General features: G+C 36.3%; 1 protein-coding gene across 1 annotated transcript; it reads right to left on the bottom strand.

Annotated features, from left to right (window-relative positions):
* Positions 1–3,435: 3,435 nt before the first annotated feature.
* LOC134216305 (uncharacterized) lies at positions 3,436–17,914 on the bottom strand. Its single transcript, XM_062695223.1, has 2 exons — positions 17,678–17,914; positions 3,436–4,763 (listed from the first exon to the last, which is right to left on the bottom strand). Exons 1-2 carry the CDS (start codon positions 17,690–17,692, stop codon positions 3,564–3,566), a joined length of 1,215 nt encoding a protein of 404 aa, XP_062551207.1. The 5' UTR covers positions 17,693–17,914; the 3' UTR covers positions 3,436–3,563.
* Positions 17,915–18,430: the final 516 nt, after the last annotated feature.

The raw sequence follows: 18,430 nt of genomic DNA, 5'->3' as shown, positions 1-18,430 counted from the left end.
GCTGTTACTTTCGCAAACAAACGCTGCCAGCACTTGCCGTGGCGCAAAATGTTGGAGCTCAAACATGACTTTGCTCATAATAGCATTTTCAGACTTCGTTCTCTAACGTCCAACAGTGTAACTCAAATAAAAGTGCAATACAAATGAACAAAGTACCATGCATGAACTAGACTACTTCAACTTGCCAATGTAAAACAAATTGTTTATTCGACAAAACTTTTCGTAAAATCTTTTTCATTACAATCGCAATACCTTTCAATCCGCAACTATAACGATGTTCATTTGGCTCAGATTCTGACAGCTCTCAATGCTCGATTGGCTCAAGATGGCCGCTTTCGCATATCTCTGAATGTAGTATCCCTAGTGTGGGGTTGACCCGTGGAAGGCAAAATATATCTTCAATCGAATAGCCTGGAATAGAGATGCCCATTTGCCCGTTTTGTATGAAAATCAGCGCTGGTAAACATTATTTACACAAATTGAGCCAAAGCTTCAGGTTTTAATAAACGTTGAACAATAAAAGAATTTAAAGAAATAAAAATAATATTTACAGTTCGCCCACAATTATGGAACACTTTTATCAAAAAGTAATAATTTCAAAATCAAATTCACTACTTTCAAAGGCTAATCAATTTCTATCAGCAATGTTAGATATCTACCTAGCAACTCATCATAATTTTATTTATTTGTGCCGTTGTTTATATTCGCCGCCATCTTGGATACATAGTGTTCCATAATTATTTGCCATCAATTGGAAGTTTAGTAATTTTCTTATAATCAAACCTATTTCAGATTACATGCCACATAGGAGATCAAAAGCTTAGATCCTAACAATGTTATTTATGTATCAATGTTATAGAACTAATTGGATGTTGAGCTCATCGTTAAGCGTTCCAAAGCTATAGGCGGAGTGTACTTCGTTAAGTTGCCTCAATCGACCATTTTATGATTTCAACCATCAGTCATCCAATTCATACATTCTTTGGTAATGTGAGAACCGTCACCTCATTTAGTCGAGCACCTTCGCATCGAACTAATTGCCATGGCCGAAGAGTCTCGCAGCTTTGTCATCCTTGGTGGTTGTTTGTCGTCCATTCATTGTGCTGTAAATCTTGTCACTACTGATGGGTGGTGGGTGGTGAAACTATGCTCCAAGTACAAAAATGTCCCAACCAAGCCGCAAGTAGCCTCTTTGTCGACGACAACTAACTTGAGTGAGACGGTTAAAGAAAAACACAGCTGCAGCTTGGGTTTGGTAATGTTTGGATAACTCCCGAGCAAGATTGGTATCGTGCAAAATGGGCTGATTAAATCAAAATTTTGCGCTAGCTCGTGACAATTGTGAGAAACCGTCTACTAAATGAAATCGTTTTCCACTTAATTATGCGCTCCCAACGTTGCGTGTAGTCGATAATTCAAGTGGGTCTTCTCCGTGACCATGGTTTGTAACAGTTTGGATAATCAAAATAGCAATATTTGTTTCTGTTTTCTCCATTGGCGGAACTAAGGGAAAACTCTAGTGGGGGCTAACTTGTTTATTAATTTTTCTACTCGCCAAGCTATCATTTTCACTCGATGCTCGACCCATCTGTTTCCATGTTGGCCTACTAGACAAACATTGACCTTCCAACCTACAACACATCGAATGGCGGCTTGAACATTATAAATGATGATCCTCGACGCTCAGTCCTAATATAGTGATGGCATATGATTCCTAAAAACTTCACAGGCTCCCCCATACCAGAGTGATCTTATCGTTGCGACGGCGACAGCTAGTCACCGGGATTCTATCGTTGGGTCGCTGCAGGAAATGTTTTATTTACGCTTCCATAAAAACGGCAACATAACAACAAAACGGTAAATCGTCGAGCGATAGAATCGCGTCGCGATTGTCGCATCGCGTCTGTTTGGGGGGAACCTTAATACGTTTAGAAAACCATAGGATCTAAGCAAAGCAAAATGGTTCTTTGTAGTTTTTTAATCTAGCCGAAAGCATTACAAGTTTTTACTTATTTCAATTTTAGTTACCTCTCCTTAGAATAAAATAGGTTTCCCAAATTTCATCATTTATAATGTCCAAGCATGTTGATTGAAAATTCAAAATTTTCGGGAAATGGCTGTATTACAAAATTTACTAAACATTTTACCAGACGGACATGCACTCGAAATGTCTGGATTCGATACATGCATCTTTTAAGATTATGTTAGAAAGCTAGTCATCATACGTTTGGTTTATTCAAAATTATTCACAAAGCTTCGGACACAAACTAGAAAATTTTAAAGGATTGATCATTTGCTTTAAAATTCCATTGAAACATACAGGATTTATTGAAAATTCTTCGGCTACTTAAGCACCATGAGTCTCTTTGAAACATAAACAATTTGTTCAAACTTTTACGTTATTTCAATATTAAGACTATACGAGAAATGCAACATTTTACTTAAAAGTCCTGTAACTTCTATTAGTTATCCAATCAACATTGAAACAGCATACTATCACTGATCGTTCATACTCCACTTCAACTTCCTTAAGGTGACTCGGCGAAGCACTACACACCGTGTTATTTTTCCTATCTTTTGTCTCTTTCTAGCATTATCACCTCGTAACTTTGGAGCGGCGTATTTCGGTTTTTAGTTGTTTGATGTAACTGTAAATTTATCAGCATGTATATGGAGAGTAAGCACGCGCCGCTGATACTTTTTCAAAATCATATTTGTTGTATAAAAACAATTAAGCATTCAATGATGAAAATGATGACGATTTGATGATTGTTTGTGCTTCCCGTATCCCCTTAAGCACAGCTATCTGGAGCCGAGGATCAGGGAAGCAAAATATCCTTTGCGTTTAGCATTCCTATCGCAAGCTATTATTCCATGCTATCAATTCAAGATTCGGGCGTACATATGTTGATTCCGTAGAATATTAACGATTTTTAAAAAATATTTTTAATCTATCGTTAATTTTTCAGGCTAATTTACTGTATATCGTTATTGAGCCGAAATCATGTTTTTCAATACAGTTTTTCATAATTTTAAAAGCAAACGTTACATACCGTGGCTTTCGCAAAAAGTATTCCTGAATTTTCCGAAATCGAAAACTTAGTAAAATAGATTCAACCTGCTGTAATCTTTCGAAAGATGATGAAAAGAATTAGTTATCAGCAGTTACGAACATGATCAAAGAGCTTAATTATGCAATACTTAAGTAAACAAACGAAAATTCTAGTGGGGGCTAGTTTGGTTCTAGGTGGGGCTATAGCCCCCCTGTAGTTACGCCAATGGTTTTCGCCCATCCCACATATAACAGTCGGTGCTCACTGTTTTGTACTTAGCACGAATCAAGTATAGGATATTGTAAACAACCTTACAGTTGAAATCGCAATACAAGTAGTTCATCGGGAAATGTGACAATGAAAAAAATGTTACGCAAACTACTTTTCTGTATAAGATTCTTATTTTATTCATATCACAATAATATAAAAATATTAATTATCTATCAACTGTTCAACAAGAATTTTAGTTTACACTAATAAAAATTGCATTGAAATATAAATTCTCTTACATCACCATCCGTGATGGTGGTGTTTCGGCTTACCGAAACTCTTCTCAATGGTGATAGTTTTTCTTATACCATGTCCTCCCCCACTTCCGCCATATCCGCCAGCACCATGTCCACTTCCACCATAACCGCCTCCTCCATATCCACCATCAAAGCCACTTCCATGTCCGCCACCACCGAAACCACCTCCTTGTCCACCACTACCAGCACCACCACTACCGAAGCTGCCTCCAGCAGCATAACTACTTGCTCCTGCAAATGCCGTTGCATAACTGCCACCACCAGACACTGCTCCGCCACCACCACCGCCGCCAACTGGTACTGGAACTGGCCTATCCACAGGAACTTCTTTAACTACTGTAACAGGAACTTGCTTCTCAATGTAAACTGGGTAGGGCCTGTCGACGGGAACGGGTTTTTCAATCACTATCGGCTTGGAAGGGACAGGACGATCAACATGCTTTGTAATTGTAATCTCTTTTGTAATTCCACCACCGTACCCTCCACCGCCGTAGCTTCCACCTGATCCACCGCCACTAGCAAATCCTTGGTGTCCCCCACTCGAGCCTCCTTGCGCCCAAGCGCCTTCCTGACCACCCGATGATCCACTAAATCCAACAGATCCTCCATGACCTCCACTTGGAGCAAATCCGACCGAACCGCCAGTGTACCCGCCATTGCCATGTCCACCGCCATTAATGCCCGATCCAGATCCTCCGTGACCACCCCCCGGGGCATAAGCTACAGCACCTCCAGGTACGCCACCCGCGAATCCACCGCTTTGTCCTCCAGCGCTAGCACTGGCAAAGCTGCTCGCACTAGCACTAGCAAAACTATTACCATTAGAATGCCCGGACGATACTCCACCAGGGCTCTGTCCATACGAAGGAGAGTAATCTCCACCGCCATGTCCGCCAAATCCACCACCACCACTGCCACCTGAACCAGCATGGGCACCAGCAGATCCAGAGTTTCCACCATATCCACCACCGCCTCCGCCGCCGCCACCACCTCCTCCATGGCCACCCAACAAGCCTCCGCCGAAGCTTAAACCGAAACCACCTCCACCGATCGAGAATCCGCCGCTTCCAGCACCACCGCCACCTCCACCATTGTATCCACTATCGCTATCAGAGGAGATGATGAGCTTTTTCTTAAACAGATGCGGCGAGGCTGTTGCTGCTGCGGCCAACAAAGATATCAGCTGGAACAGAGACAACGAAAAATGATTGATTAAAATTACGTTGATTGCAAAACTGGGAGCTCTGCTGAAGCTTTTTGTTGTTGGTTTTTTTTTCGAGTATACATTTAGGCACAGAAGGTAATCGATCAAAACGGTTATTCACCACTAGGTTTAGCTAAAAGAAAAGTCATACCAATAATGGTTGACCATCACGCCGAGAACGCACAACGCTGTAAAGGCAAGATCGCACGCTCGAAAGCTCCATGTAATATGTACTAGGAAGCTTGACGTGCAGTAGTCAATGGTTCAATAGTTCTCCACAAGACTCAAATAATTCTAGCCTACGATCTGAGTATCCTCCGAAAGTTTGAGCTCATTTGAACAAAAACAGATTGAACCCATGCCGTTTTAATTTTGTACGTTTCATTCAGGGCTATGTAGGAGTACATATGTACTTTCTCCTACATGCCTTTGAAACAAGAACCCGTATAATAGCTAAAAGTAAAACCGATACCTACTCAAGAGATTTCACTCGATGAAAATCTTCCAATAATTTGTAATCGATTGTAATTCATGTCGTAGTTCTCAATATTGCTGATCCTGGCATGAAGAATTGAAGAAACAAAATCAGGCAAACAAAATCGATTCTAATTATATTTTTATTAGGGTAAACGTACCCTTAGTGGAGGTAGCACCAATAGTGGAGGTAGTGGGGTTTTAATTAGATTTATCATATTTATATACTTAACGATGATTTCAGTGGATGCGTCGTGCTTTAAATATCCTGTTAAATATAACTTATCTCAAGATTTCGCTTGAAAAACTATTAAAAACAATGATTTTTCTTAACAAAATTGACTCCCTTGCACCTATAGTGGTGCAACTGTACCAATAGTGGCGAGTCTCATAAGAAACCAATGGATAGCACCACTATGGGAACCAAAATTAATTTTTACCGCCACTAAAGGAACAGTGTACCCATAGTGGTGCAAGCAATATTTGGTAATTGTTGATGTTAAATGACATCTATGTCATTTTTGTTAGTAAATTTATTAGTTTATCTATTGGCTAAGATATTAAAGCTGTAAATTTCCCATAATTATCAATTTTTAAAAAATATTTTCTTTTGTGGATCTACTAATAGCTCCACTATTGGTACCGTTACCCTACGCATTATTTATTTATTATATAATTGATACGCATTATAACAATTATTTGAGATGAATTTTCCGTTGAATGAAAGACACGCGTATTGCTTGTGTAAATATGATATGTGATAAATCACTTCACAATTTTCCATACTAATTCCCAAACAAACAACGGCATACGCATTTTTATTGGAAAAATTAAAAGAAATTGACAAACAACATTTATGTGTGCATATCAGCTATAGGAGAATCCACATAAGGGGTCATTCAAAAATTGATGTCACAGGTTTTAGGGGGAAAGGAGGTGTATACTTCTGATACTTGAGATATTCTCATGCATTATTAGGAAATCTGTTTGTTATTGATAGTATAGCGGGTAATTGGTTGAATATTCCTTAAACTAGAAGGTTTTGAAAATATAACACCTTATGCTGCTTGTCTAACACCACTGGCCAGAGTTCTGGTAAAGGTGGGGCACCAGCATTTTTGGCCTAATTGGTTCTTTTATAATTTGGCCTCAGTAGTAAGAACTAAAATTGAGGCGTAAATCAATTGAAAAAATGACAGGCTGTTTCAAGTACCTATTACGAAATTTTATTGCACTTAATCGTCTGTAATTGGAAAAGTCACTAAGATTTTTAAAAATCTAACTCCTGTGTGATAATGGGTAGAGGGTAATTGCGACATTCTGAAGGGTTTTCTAGCAAACAATTCCAGAGTCAAAACCGGGTTTTACTACTGACCAGAATTCTTCGGATGTTCTCAAGAATTTTATAGAAATTAACTTCTGACATTTTTTTCGCAAATATCTTAAATAATTCCTTAGGAAATACCTCCAGATTTTTTCTAGAATGCCAGAATTCCAAGAAAATTTCTTCGGAAAATACTTTACAAAATCTTTTAGGACTTTCTTCAGAAATTCTTTCAGATATTCCTTTGGAAATTCCTTCAAGAATTCCCTTAAAATTCCTTTGAAATTTTTTCGGAATACCCAAGGAAAATCCTTCGGATATTCCTTTAGGAATATCTACAGAAATTGTTTTGATATACCTTTGAAAAATGCTTTAGCAGAAATCCTTTAAATAATTCGTTAAGGATATTTCGAAGAAGTTCTTAAGACGCAAGTCCTCATAATATTTTTTTTAAGTTTGCCTATGAAAATTTTTGAAGGAATGTCTTGATGTATTTCCAAAAGAATTTCTGGATCTATCTTCTAAGGATTTTCCTGATACTTTGCCGAAAGAATCCCTGCAGGAAGCTCCGAAGGAGTTATTGGAGGAATGTACAAAGAGAATTTCAAGAATTTCGGAAGAAGTTCCTTCATTAGGAGATTCCTGAAAGAAGTTTCGGCGGAATTACGGGAGCCGAAGGAATAGAACATCTGGAAGAATTTCTGAATCTCTAAAAATGTGCCAAAGGCATTTTTGAAAAAAAAGTTCCGGGGGAGTTTCCAAAAGAATTTTTGGATATTTTTTTTTAAAGAAATTTTCGAAAGAATTCCTAAAGGAATTTCTTTGGATTTTTAGGGATTTGTGAATAAATTCCTTGAGGAATTTAGTAATAAATAACTGGAGGGTTCTCCGATGTATTAGGCCGATACAAATATTAAAAAAAAAAACAATTATGTCTCCCTCCACCGGATTTTTCTGCCCAAAAATAATATTTTGAGGGGGCAACAAAAAAAACGGGTGATTTTGAGAATTTTCAAAACATTCTTTAACAAATCCGAGGAGTTTTTTGATTTTTTTTCATTTTAATATGTATTTATTTTTTATTGCCCCCCCCCCCTCCCTTGACCTTTCGGAGACTACTAGGACATAATTTAAATTAAATATTTGTAATGGTCTTATTTAGAAAAGAAAGTACGATGGAATTCCTGGAAGATCTTTTGAAGGTATGTCTGAAAGAGCTTCTGGATGACTAACCGAATCAATTCCTGTGAGAACTTTTTATGAAAAAATGTGTGGAGGACTTTCCGAGCGAACTTTTGGATAAATTCATGAAATATCACCTGATGAGTACTGAAGAAAATTCCGAAGCAACTCCTGAAATAAATTCCTAAGGAATGCTTGATAATATCCGAAGAAGTATGACGATAGATCGACTGCAATCCCGATATTTTTTTTTGGTTTTTCTTGTTGACATTAAGTCTTAATTCCAGATTCAAAACAGTGTTTTATCTTACTACTGTCCTGATTTTCAAAAGAATTTCAGAATAAATTCCTAGAAGAAAAGAAATTTTTGCAGGACTTTTTGAAGTAATTTCCGAATGGATTCCTGAATAAATCTAAAAATTATATAAAAATTCCAATAGGTAGTTTATTGAAAATTCAATTTTAATTTTTTCGTGGATCCTATAATCATTATTCAGGAAATTTGTTTAACAATTCTTCATAAAATCGCTAAGAAATTCGAGAAGCTATTTGGGGTGTTCTTTGAAAATTTCTTCTAGAATTTATTCGAAAATTCTTCCTACATACATTTTAAAATTCCTCCAAGTACTATTCAAAAATTTATTCAGAAAATCGTCCAAATATTCTTTCAAGAACTACTCCAGAAATAATTAACAAAATTTCTTCAGAAGCCCATTTGAATACTTCTCCAGGGATTCTTTCGTAAAACATCTCAAAAGGCATTTGTATTTTTTTTTGCTGACCTCTTATTTGGAAGTTTTCTACAAGATCGATCGATTTTTGGTGTAAGTTGTTATTAGGGTGACCATGTTGTGAACAAATTTGTGAAATGTATTTTCTTTAATCTTTCAAGTTACGGGGACGTTCTATTCTACAATGTTGTAGAGAACTCCATTCTAAGCATTTCTGCTTAGAACAAATTTATTCTGGAATTTATACTGGGTCAATTTTCACTGTTCATGGAGACGCATGGTTACTCACCATTGTTTTGTAAGATTAAACGAAGACATTTTTTTTTTTTTAAAGAATGTATCTTTGATAGGTACAGATTGTCTAACCTCTCTAATTTTGCCTCTCGCGTATACTAAGGGTCTGTCTCAATTGGAGAATTAAACTTAAAAGTGACAGTTCGATAATTATTAAATCTCCCGGTCATAAGAACAGTTGGGTGCTACCCAGCAATTCCAATAAGACATCGATGAAAAATGATCCGATATCTGTCAAAAGTAATCATGATCTGCGAGCAGGGTTATTCGATAATGATTGAAATGTCAACTTTAAGTTTAATTTCATTTTAATTCTCCAAATGAGACCCGATCAGGAATGCATAACAAAATTATAACTCAATTCTATCAATTGTTGTTATTTAAAACAACGTGTGTTATAATTAGATAATTCGATAAAAATGTGTCTTCGGCCAGTTTTATTTCATATCAAAATTATAACAACATTAGTTATGCATATTTTACAAAATAATTGCCTACATTTTTTGAAGGCATTGAAAAAAATCGGAGGTAATCACCTTCAGTATAGCTTGAATCCGCTCGATATTAATACATAGCTGGAACAAATTTAATTGCCTACATTATGGATGGACATCCGGCGTGGTAGCATACCAGATTTCTATCTGTGATGTAGGCAACTACCTGGGAACTAGATTTTTGTACAGAAAAATTATATCAACGTTTGTTATAATGTTGATATGAAGGTATCAACCTCTGTTTTAATTATGTTACGGCTAGAGGTATTTTTGATATAATTTTTGTTATTTTAACAACTAACCAGCAAAATTTAAAACACATTTTGTTACAATGTTTTTCTGAAATAAATAACTTCCCTTGTTATAATTTTGTTATGCATTCTTGATCGGGGACAGACCCTAAGTATACGTAAAGACTATAGGATCACTCCAAAACCGAACTATTGATAGAAGGCTAGGAGACCCATAGTGTTAAATATCAATCGACACAGCTCGACGAATTGGGATGATGTCTGTATGTGTGTATGTATATATGTATTTGTGTGTGTGTACAAAAAAAAATGTGAGACACACTTTTTTTTACTTAGCCTTATCCGATTTGCTTGCATTAGACGCGGCATCCTTTCTTACAGGGTGTTCATTCAGTCGGGAAAACCGGGAATTGGACCCGACTGGGAAAAAATCGGGAAAAATACTGGAAATCGTGAAACCAATCGGGAAATTCAACTATCGATCAAATCATAAATATTTATTATCAAATTATGAACCAATTTTTTTTGTAATGTTTTAAATAATTATAATTTGAAAATAATATAGTTGGCAATAGTGTGAGCCACTCAATTTTTTTTCACTTTTCGATGATACTGACACAAAATGTATAAAACATAATTTCCCAAAGGTCGTGACTCCTTGTCTAAATCTTATGGAAGGTGGTCGCGACCCCCAACTTTGGGAAGCTATGGTATAAAAATTATTAGATTTTTTTAAGCATCGTGAGTATTTTATGGTTTCTGAAGTTGTTACTGACTTATCACGATTCATTACTATGTTACAAAGTTTTATTTGAAATCTATTCTTTTTAATATATTTCCGCATTGCATTTCTGAAAGTTTCTGAATTATAAGGCTGCGCTTTTTTTACTTATAACGCTCAAAATAATAGTGATAGCTAAATAATAGTGATAGTAAGGTCAAACGTATTTTGTACGGACATCTCATTGCGTCTGTGGATTTATTAAAAAACAAAACAAAAATTCTCAAGATAACCGAAATTTAAGTTTTGATAATTTTCAGAGCTAAGTATTATTTGTAAATAATGTCGATGTTTTATGATTTGATTAGGTGGATCAAAAATTGCCCCCCGTAACGCTGGGTAGGCACCTTTGCGTGGTGTGTTACGGTGTAAGATCTACCACGGTCATATTGCCAACTACAGGCAAATCCTGACCCAACGAATACCTTCCCCAATATCCAACTCCGTGGTACTTATGAGGGTGTCGCTGAGTCGGGGGCCTCTCGTTAAGTAAGTACTACATCAACACTTCCTTACCCTCCCAAGTTACGGTGAAAATGGGCGTGGCCAGGAGTAGTAATCCTCATGCTTTTGTGATTTTTATCCTAGATTGAAATCAAGGACCACGCCCACCTTGATTTCTAATAGCAATCTGGATAAGAATTTCAAAAGAAAAACATGAGTATCACTAGTGTCCAATCTACGAAGTACACCGTAACTATGCTATGTTATGATAAGGTGGATCATAAATTGCTTCAACATCTATTTTACTTCCTTTGAGCTGTTTGTCGTCAATTTTTGAACGCCCAATCCACTACTTATACACAAGTAAATCACATCATAAATTGACAGATCTTTATCCTGAACCAGTTGCTAGAAATTGATGAGAAAATTTCTCGAGGAACTCGAAGAGCAATGTTTTCTCAAGAGTTTCTGATGGAACTAATTGTTGAATACCATCAAAAGTTAAAAATATGGATAAATAATTTAAGATGTTTTTTTCATGAAAACCGATCATTCTAAGAGGAAGATTCATGAGAAGACTGTGGGTGAACTTGAACAGCTTTCGAACTATTTTAGATTAATTTTGTTCAAAAAAAGGAGTTCTGGAAGAGTGTTTGGTAATTGAGAAAATTTTAATTAATTTGAATTAATTTGAATTTTTTTTATCCACGGTGTTTTACTATTTTTTTTTATAGAATATAAAGAATAAGTTCCATAACTTCAAAAGTTGGGTGAAAACTTTCAAACTTGAAATGTGGTGCAAAATCGGCATGAATAAATAGTATTAAAAAACAACATTCTAAAAATTCAAAATTTTATCGCACTAAGATCGATTTGAAAAAGTGTTTCAGCGAAAAAAAAAAAAAATTGGGCCTTACAGAGTTAAAGAACATCATCAATAAAATTCTGAAGCAATTCCAAGGGATTCTAGTTCCCGTAACACGGTAGATCACTTTGACGTAGTGTGTTGCGGTGTAAGATCTACCAAACAGAGCCCTAACCTAATCCATTTTTCTAGCTAGGGCAATAAGTTGTGGTAATTAAGGATTCATCGTATTTAGTCCTCGCTATCAACAGCAGTCTCAGAAATAAAACATAATTAATGTTACCTTGCAGACAGTTGAAAGACTCGAATTCCTCTTGTTTGAGGCTAAACTGTATGCAGCGGAAACAACTTTTCAAGCAATTAGTTAACAAACCTCGGTACCCGGTCCTAGGCTGAACTGACTGCTGGAAAAATCGAGTTAGGGGTTTAAATACGTACTAACTCTTCTTGAACTGGTGAACAATGGTAGTGAGAGGAACACACGGAAGTTCTTATTACTGAACAAATTCTCTTGCTGGAAATGGTCTTGTAGACAGAGCTAAATCCCGGGTTTTAAGAGTTTCACTGGTGATATTCTAGAAGCAAGACAAGGATGTGACAAGGGCTCCGATGCATGGCCAAAAACAGTATTACTGTTCTGTTTTCTCAAGAAAGGTTTGATTTCCTATTGATAAGGGGCGCGCCTTCAATGGGATTGCTCTCTATGAAGAGTCTAAATAGCGGGACCTTGTCATGGTGGTCTTGTGAAAACAAAACAACAACTGTATCGAAACCGATACTGCATTGCTTCTCAATAGCACTGGAGTAATTCGATGTGCACTTAAACACTAAGGATACGGGTATCGCTACAATAGATCTTATATTGGTCGCAGTGGCACACCCGAACAGGAAAAAAAAGGGATTCTAGAGTTATTTTTAGAAGATCATTTGAGAATGAGATTAATCCTGTCTTGAGGAATTGAGAAAAAAAAATCTAAGTCTAAGTGACTTCAAGAAGAAATTATGTTTCTGCTTTTTTCTGTTCTATCGAAAGTTATGTAAGAATTTCTTGAATTAATTGATTGATTGTCTTTATTAAGACTTTCAACCCTAGGATGGCTCATCTTTTCGAGATTCTCTGTTCTAGAATTAGAATTCACATTCCGTATGTGACAAAACTGGGATTAATTCATATTGCATGGGTCTAACAAAACAAACATAAAAATTAGCTGATTTCTTGCTTAGATCCGCTTTTATGATATTTCAGTATCAGTTCCTCCAACCGGGAAAAAAACGGGAATCTAAAAATTGGTTTTGAATGGACACCCTGTTCTTATTTTTCGCTATTGAAAATTGACTCCATCGGCCATTGCGTTCCAGCGATGGATTGATTTTCCCCTTGGAAAAAAAATCGAAAAATAAAATAAATTAAATAAAATTCACATGAACGCAAATAAATATGAATTGATGGAAATAACTGAATATATCTCCCTAATGTGCAATTTTGACCTCTCTTATGTGCTTTTCTTATTATTCTTATGTGTTTTCTTGTTTAATAATACACGAAAAAGGCACCATCACCGTTAGGTGGATTATCCTTTTTACTTATATTAGGGTAGCTCAAATTAGTATTGAAAACACTGATGCCACTTAAAAACACTGAACACATGATGGACATAATATCAGCCAAATCGGTAAACGTTTGGGAGGGGCTAAGTAAACTCATTGAAAATATAAACTGTATGGCGAAACATCGAAAAGCAGCAGTTAGTTGGTATTTACGATAAAGAACTATTATGATACTCTTTCAGTTGTTTTTTTTTTGGAAAATTGTCAATCCTTTATTTGATTGCATTGTCGCATTCTAGATTAATATCACTTCAAGCTTGCTAGGGGTTTCAGACCTCATGAAAACGTAGTATTTTGCATTTGTTCAACTTTCTAAGCGAAAAGTTAGATCTTGTCACACATGTTATATATAGATATTATATTTATGTTTGTAATATAATGATATTACATATATGACACATATATGATACATATATTGATATAATGAAGTCGAGTCACGAGACACTGTTGAGGTCGAAACACGCATCTGTCAAGTGGTGGAATTCAATGGACTTGTACGAATTCGTCTAATGACAAGTAAAGACATTCCACTAAAAGCTCAAAATATTTTTCTTGTCAACAATCCCCCAGAAGCCCCTCAAGGACATTGCAACACGAATTGACGTATATGCAAGATTAGGCACCATCACATGAAGCAAAAACAAAATTTTTCAGAGGCATTTAATCAAATAACCTTTAATCTATCCTAGCCTAAATCCAATGGATTACTTTGTCTAGTCCAGTGATCTCCAGCGGCCCTCTAACAAGACCATGATAAGCATTACATGACAGGAAAAAAATTCCATTTTGCCCATTTTTTCACTATACTCGGGGAACCTGTTGAATTTACATAATTATGATGTGGAAGCACCAATTCTACCATGATCATGACATGAATGAAATTCATCACTTCATAGATGTTATGTTTGCAAAACAGTAAATATACTTCAATAATATTGTCCGAGTCGTAAAAATAGCGATGTTGAACCTCAGGAAAAAAAATTTTTTTGGCGTAATCTGTTCCATCATAAGAATGCTTGCATTCTTCAAAATAAGGTAGGATTAGGCGAAATTTAAATAAATAATTGCTTGATTATTAGCCCCAGAAAAAAACGTTCAATTGACAAGTCAACGTACTTTACGCTAAGACAAAAATTTCACGAAATCCTGATATTTTCCATGCTCCGATTAGCTGCATGCAAAAAAGCGTTCTCGAACTCGTGAATTAGCAAAAATACACTGTGATTTAATTCACGGATTTGGGAACACCAGTCTCTTTTTCCAGCACGTTCCAGAAAACTTGGCTAGTGTTCCCGAAGCCATGATTTAAATCACAGTGTATTTTTGCTGGTTCACGAATTTGTAAACGCTTTTTTGCGAGTAATGAAGAAAAGGTTTCAGTTTTCAATTGAATTAAAATCAAAATAACCCGGAATGCAGATTTACAACACTGCTGCCAAATTCATCTGGCTTCAAAAACCCGCTTGAAACATGCTGTCGTATGTCGCCATGAAGAGTTATAGCGAACAAATTGAGCCGAAAAGATATTGTTGTCAAAAAGATTTTCTCGTGTGGAGTCTGCTACCACAAAAACAATGATAACGACTAACAGTCAGCTAAAGTGATCAATCTGTATTATGACAAATGGGTTATTTGAATAAAATTTGCAGGAATGATATAGCTTGTCCAAATATAAACAAGATACAGAAAATATCAATTCGTATTATGCTTTACAAATGTTGCAAATATACTGCGGCCCGATTCAACAGCTCAATATTGCTGTGCGGCCCTTGATGGTGAGCATGTTGGGGATCACTGGTCTAGTCCAATCTTGTGACCAGGGCCTGTACTACGCCACACATCTATGAAGGGATTAGCATTCATAATCGATGATTTCCCTAAGCGATTGAAGGCTTGTTTAGTAGCCAAATAAGGACATTTTGAGATATTGATGTAAATATTTCAATCAGTTCTAACTCATATTCTAGATGCGTCTGCTTTCAACATATGTTCAATGAAATCATTGAAGTATTGACCATTGAAGTGGTTCGGACTTCGGAGCATATTCGGTCTATCGCGCTATCGAGATTTATCCAGCTGAATTTAATCTGCCGCTAGGGTGGGTGTACCAATTGTCGCCATACATAAGAACAACTATTTTTTTTTTAAATAAGTAAAAGGCATGTGGGTGGACTTTATATATCAAGCGAAAGGTTTTACTTCCTGCTCCTTAGAACAGCTGTGGAAACCACAATAAGATTTGTTATAATCATCAAAATTGATTAATCCATAATAGGATCGCATGCACCAGTTGTGGCACTATTCTTAATTTTGGTTCCTTATTTGGCAAATACAATTGTTTTCTTATGGGACTGGCCAAATAGGGACCACTAGTGCGACAAATGGTGCAATAGACGTCAAAAATTAAGCAAAATCAATTTTTAAAATTATGCTTTGCTTGTTTTGGAGGAGATCAAAGGTTTTATCGTATCATATGAATATGCTTTATCGATACGAACTTGGTTTGCGGTGATTTGTCACTTTCGCAGAACTTCCGGAACCTGTTACAAATTGGCCAAAGAGTCTTACAGTCCTCAAAATATATCTCTAATAAAGATCCTATATTCATCGTCTTGGGAAAACATGAATTTTGACACCCATATATGATGGTTCCAGATGGTGCCAAAACCGGCCCATCCTGGAAGGCCCATGTAACCTGTTATAAGGGTGGCAGTGGACACTATCATTCTGGAAATGTTTCTGTAATCATCGTCACGCAAATCCATGAAGTCAGATACTTATATTTGCATTATTCCGATCTGTTATCATTTCATCATGTTCCCGGTACCGTTTTTACGGAAATGGCTGTATCTCTGTGTAATTTAGATGGATTCTCGATCTACAGCCACCAATGGCCGGCATATTAGTTCTATTTTTCGGAGAAAGCATAAAACATGATAAAAGTTAACGTCACATAAAATGACAAGCAGTGGAAAAAATGCATCTTGAACATACCCTCGGAAAACCCGGAACATTTCCGGTGGCCATGGACCAATCTCAGGTTTTGCAAAGGGACAGTATACTAGAAGAGTGTCCACTTCTGATGGTCCTGGTTTTATCAAAATCGAATTATTACGCAATTGAATTTCGACTTATTTTTACCTATCTCAACCATTTTGTCTAACCCCTGTAGGTCGAAGTTTTAAATTTCTTGCGGAGAAATCGTTTGATTTTCGGAGAGAAATAAAACAAAATCCGAAATTGTATATCAAAACAGAATATCGTCTCATGAGGTCACTAACCAAAATATTATGCCTTCTGTCAAATCCACATAAAGATGTACCGGTTTGATTCATATTCCAAACACTTAGGCACACTTTTCACTAAAGGTCTTTATGGTACATAAATTAAAATATTATAATAGGTTAATAATTTCCATCAGCTAGCGAAAGAATTGAACTTTCATATAAGTGCCTGATATTCAAATTTTATTGATTGTACCTATCAATACTGAATGGTTTTATTCTGCCGAACTTTGTCTCAAATTCCGAACACTTTGATTCAAATTCAAAACACCACCGTAAAAGCCAAAAATGGCAGAATTTCAACTATATCTCATTGTTGAGCAACTACAATGCCCTTAATCTTTACGCCTACCAAGAAAATTCGCATATTTATGCAATAATAACGAAATATTTCAGATAAATCTACATGTCACATGTCACATGTCACCGATCACTCGAATGTGAGTCAGTTAAGGATTTGAGTCAAAACGGTATATGATAAGAGAAACTACACAAATATTAAATTAATAAATTATTTCAATTCCGAACACTGTTCAAGTAAAGAAAATATCCAAGTGGAAAATAAAAATTTAAACCAATTAGAGGCCAAAAACACTGCGCACTTATCTACAGAGAGAAGAAACAGGCAACAACTTTTTTTAAACTTCTGCATGCTGCTTCGAACATCAAATAGTAACATCAGATACGCTGGTTGACTTTTGATTCAATGAGAGCGAATCCAACCATCACTGGATTCCGTTACTTAACAAATATCAAAAAACATACCCAAAGAAAACAGCAAAAGCATATTTATTCAAATTGATAGACCCAAAACTACACATAACTGGATTTCCAAACAAAATAATATCTCCGTGCCGTGAGGGGAAGAATTTACAGTCAATCACCAGTGGTGAAATATCTTCGAAATCAACTATCAAATTCAATTTCACAGATGCAGTTTATCTAACAAGGTGTATTTTCACTCATTTCACGAAAAATTGTTCTTCATTTACATTCTGCGTAAACCAGTAGTCGATACCGTTACTTGTTAGGGTTACAATTATTTTTTATAACACAGTTAACACTTCGGCAGCATAAGATATCGTAATAAGATACGTTTATTCAAAATTATTATTTGCAACTATATTCGATTTTCACTATTTTTAATTCTGTTCAACTCACCAAAAAAGCTTTCATGTTTGCCACTATTCACTTCCCTATCAAAACAACCGCAACGCGGTGCACTATAAATCCCTCACACCTCAACCACAGTTCAACGCCAATTACCGAAACTTTTCCCACGTTTGTTGACACGGCGACAATCGCAGGTCGAATCACCTTACAGGAAGAATCGTATTGTTCTTTTATACAATCTATCTAATGCTTGTTGGAAGTCAGTCATCAAATTCCCGTCTGGAACAGCAGGCAAGTAAGGGACAGACGACGCGACGATGCATTCGTGTTGCAATTATCATATTTATAGCATCATCATTACCATTGGCACCACGATCTATTGGCAATAGAATGGGTGGGGATAGACTTCCCGCTAACGCGTTGAGTGTCTACCAAATGGTTGCCGAAAGGAGGGGAGGGCGGTGGTCTATCACTCCATTCAATTGTAATGCAACACACGCGGCATCTTTTCTTGGTTATGGCGTCATCATCGACTGTACGGACTGTGTGCCATACACGCTCCCGAATGTGTTATATGGTGATCGATTTCCCTGGTGTCCCCAGTTTCGATAAAGGGAGTAAGGTTAACAGCACATGTAAAATAACATCTCGATCGACAGCACGACAGATACCGTGTGTATGCCCAAAATATCAAAATATTTTTCTCACGAGGAAAAAACGAATAAGAGAGTGCTAAAATTATTTTACAATCTACCACGTACAGTTCCTCATAATCTTGGATAAATTTATAAATTGCAACAA

This window comes from Armigeres subalbatus, chromosome 2, assembly GCF_024139115.2.
Source record: "Armigeres subalbatus isolate Guangzhou_Male chromosome 2, GZ_Asu_2, whole genome shotgun sequence".
In the NCBI taxonomy this organism is placed as follows: Eukaryota; Metazoa; Arthropoda; class Insecta; order Diptera; family Culicidae; genus Armigeres; species Armigeres subalbatus.
The sequence above is the reverse complement of the archived record's forward strand: the minus strand, read 5'-3'. Positions and strand labels throughout refer to the sequence as shown.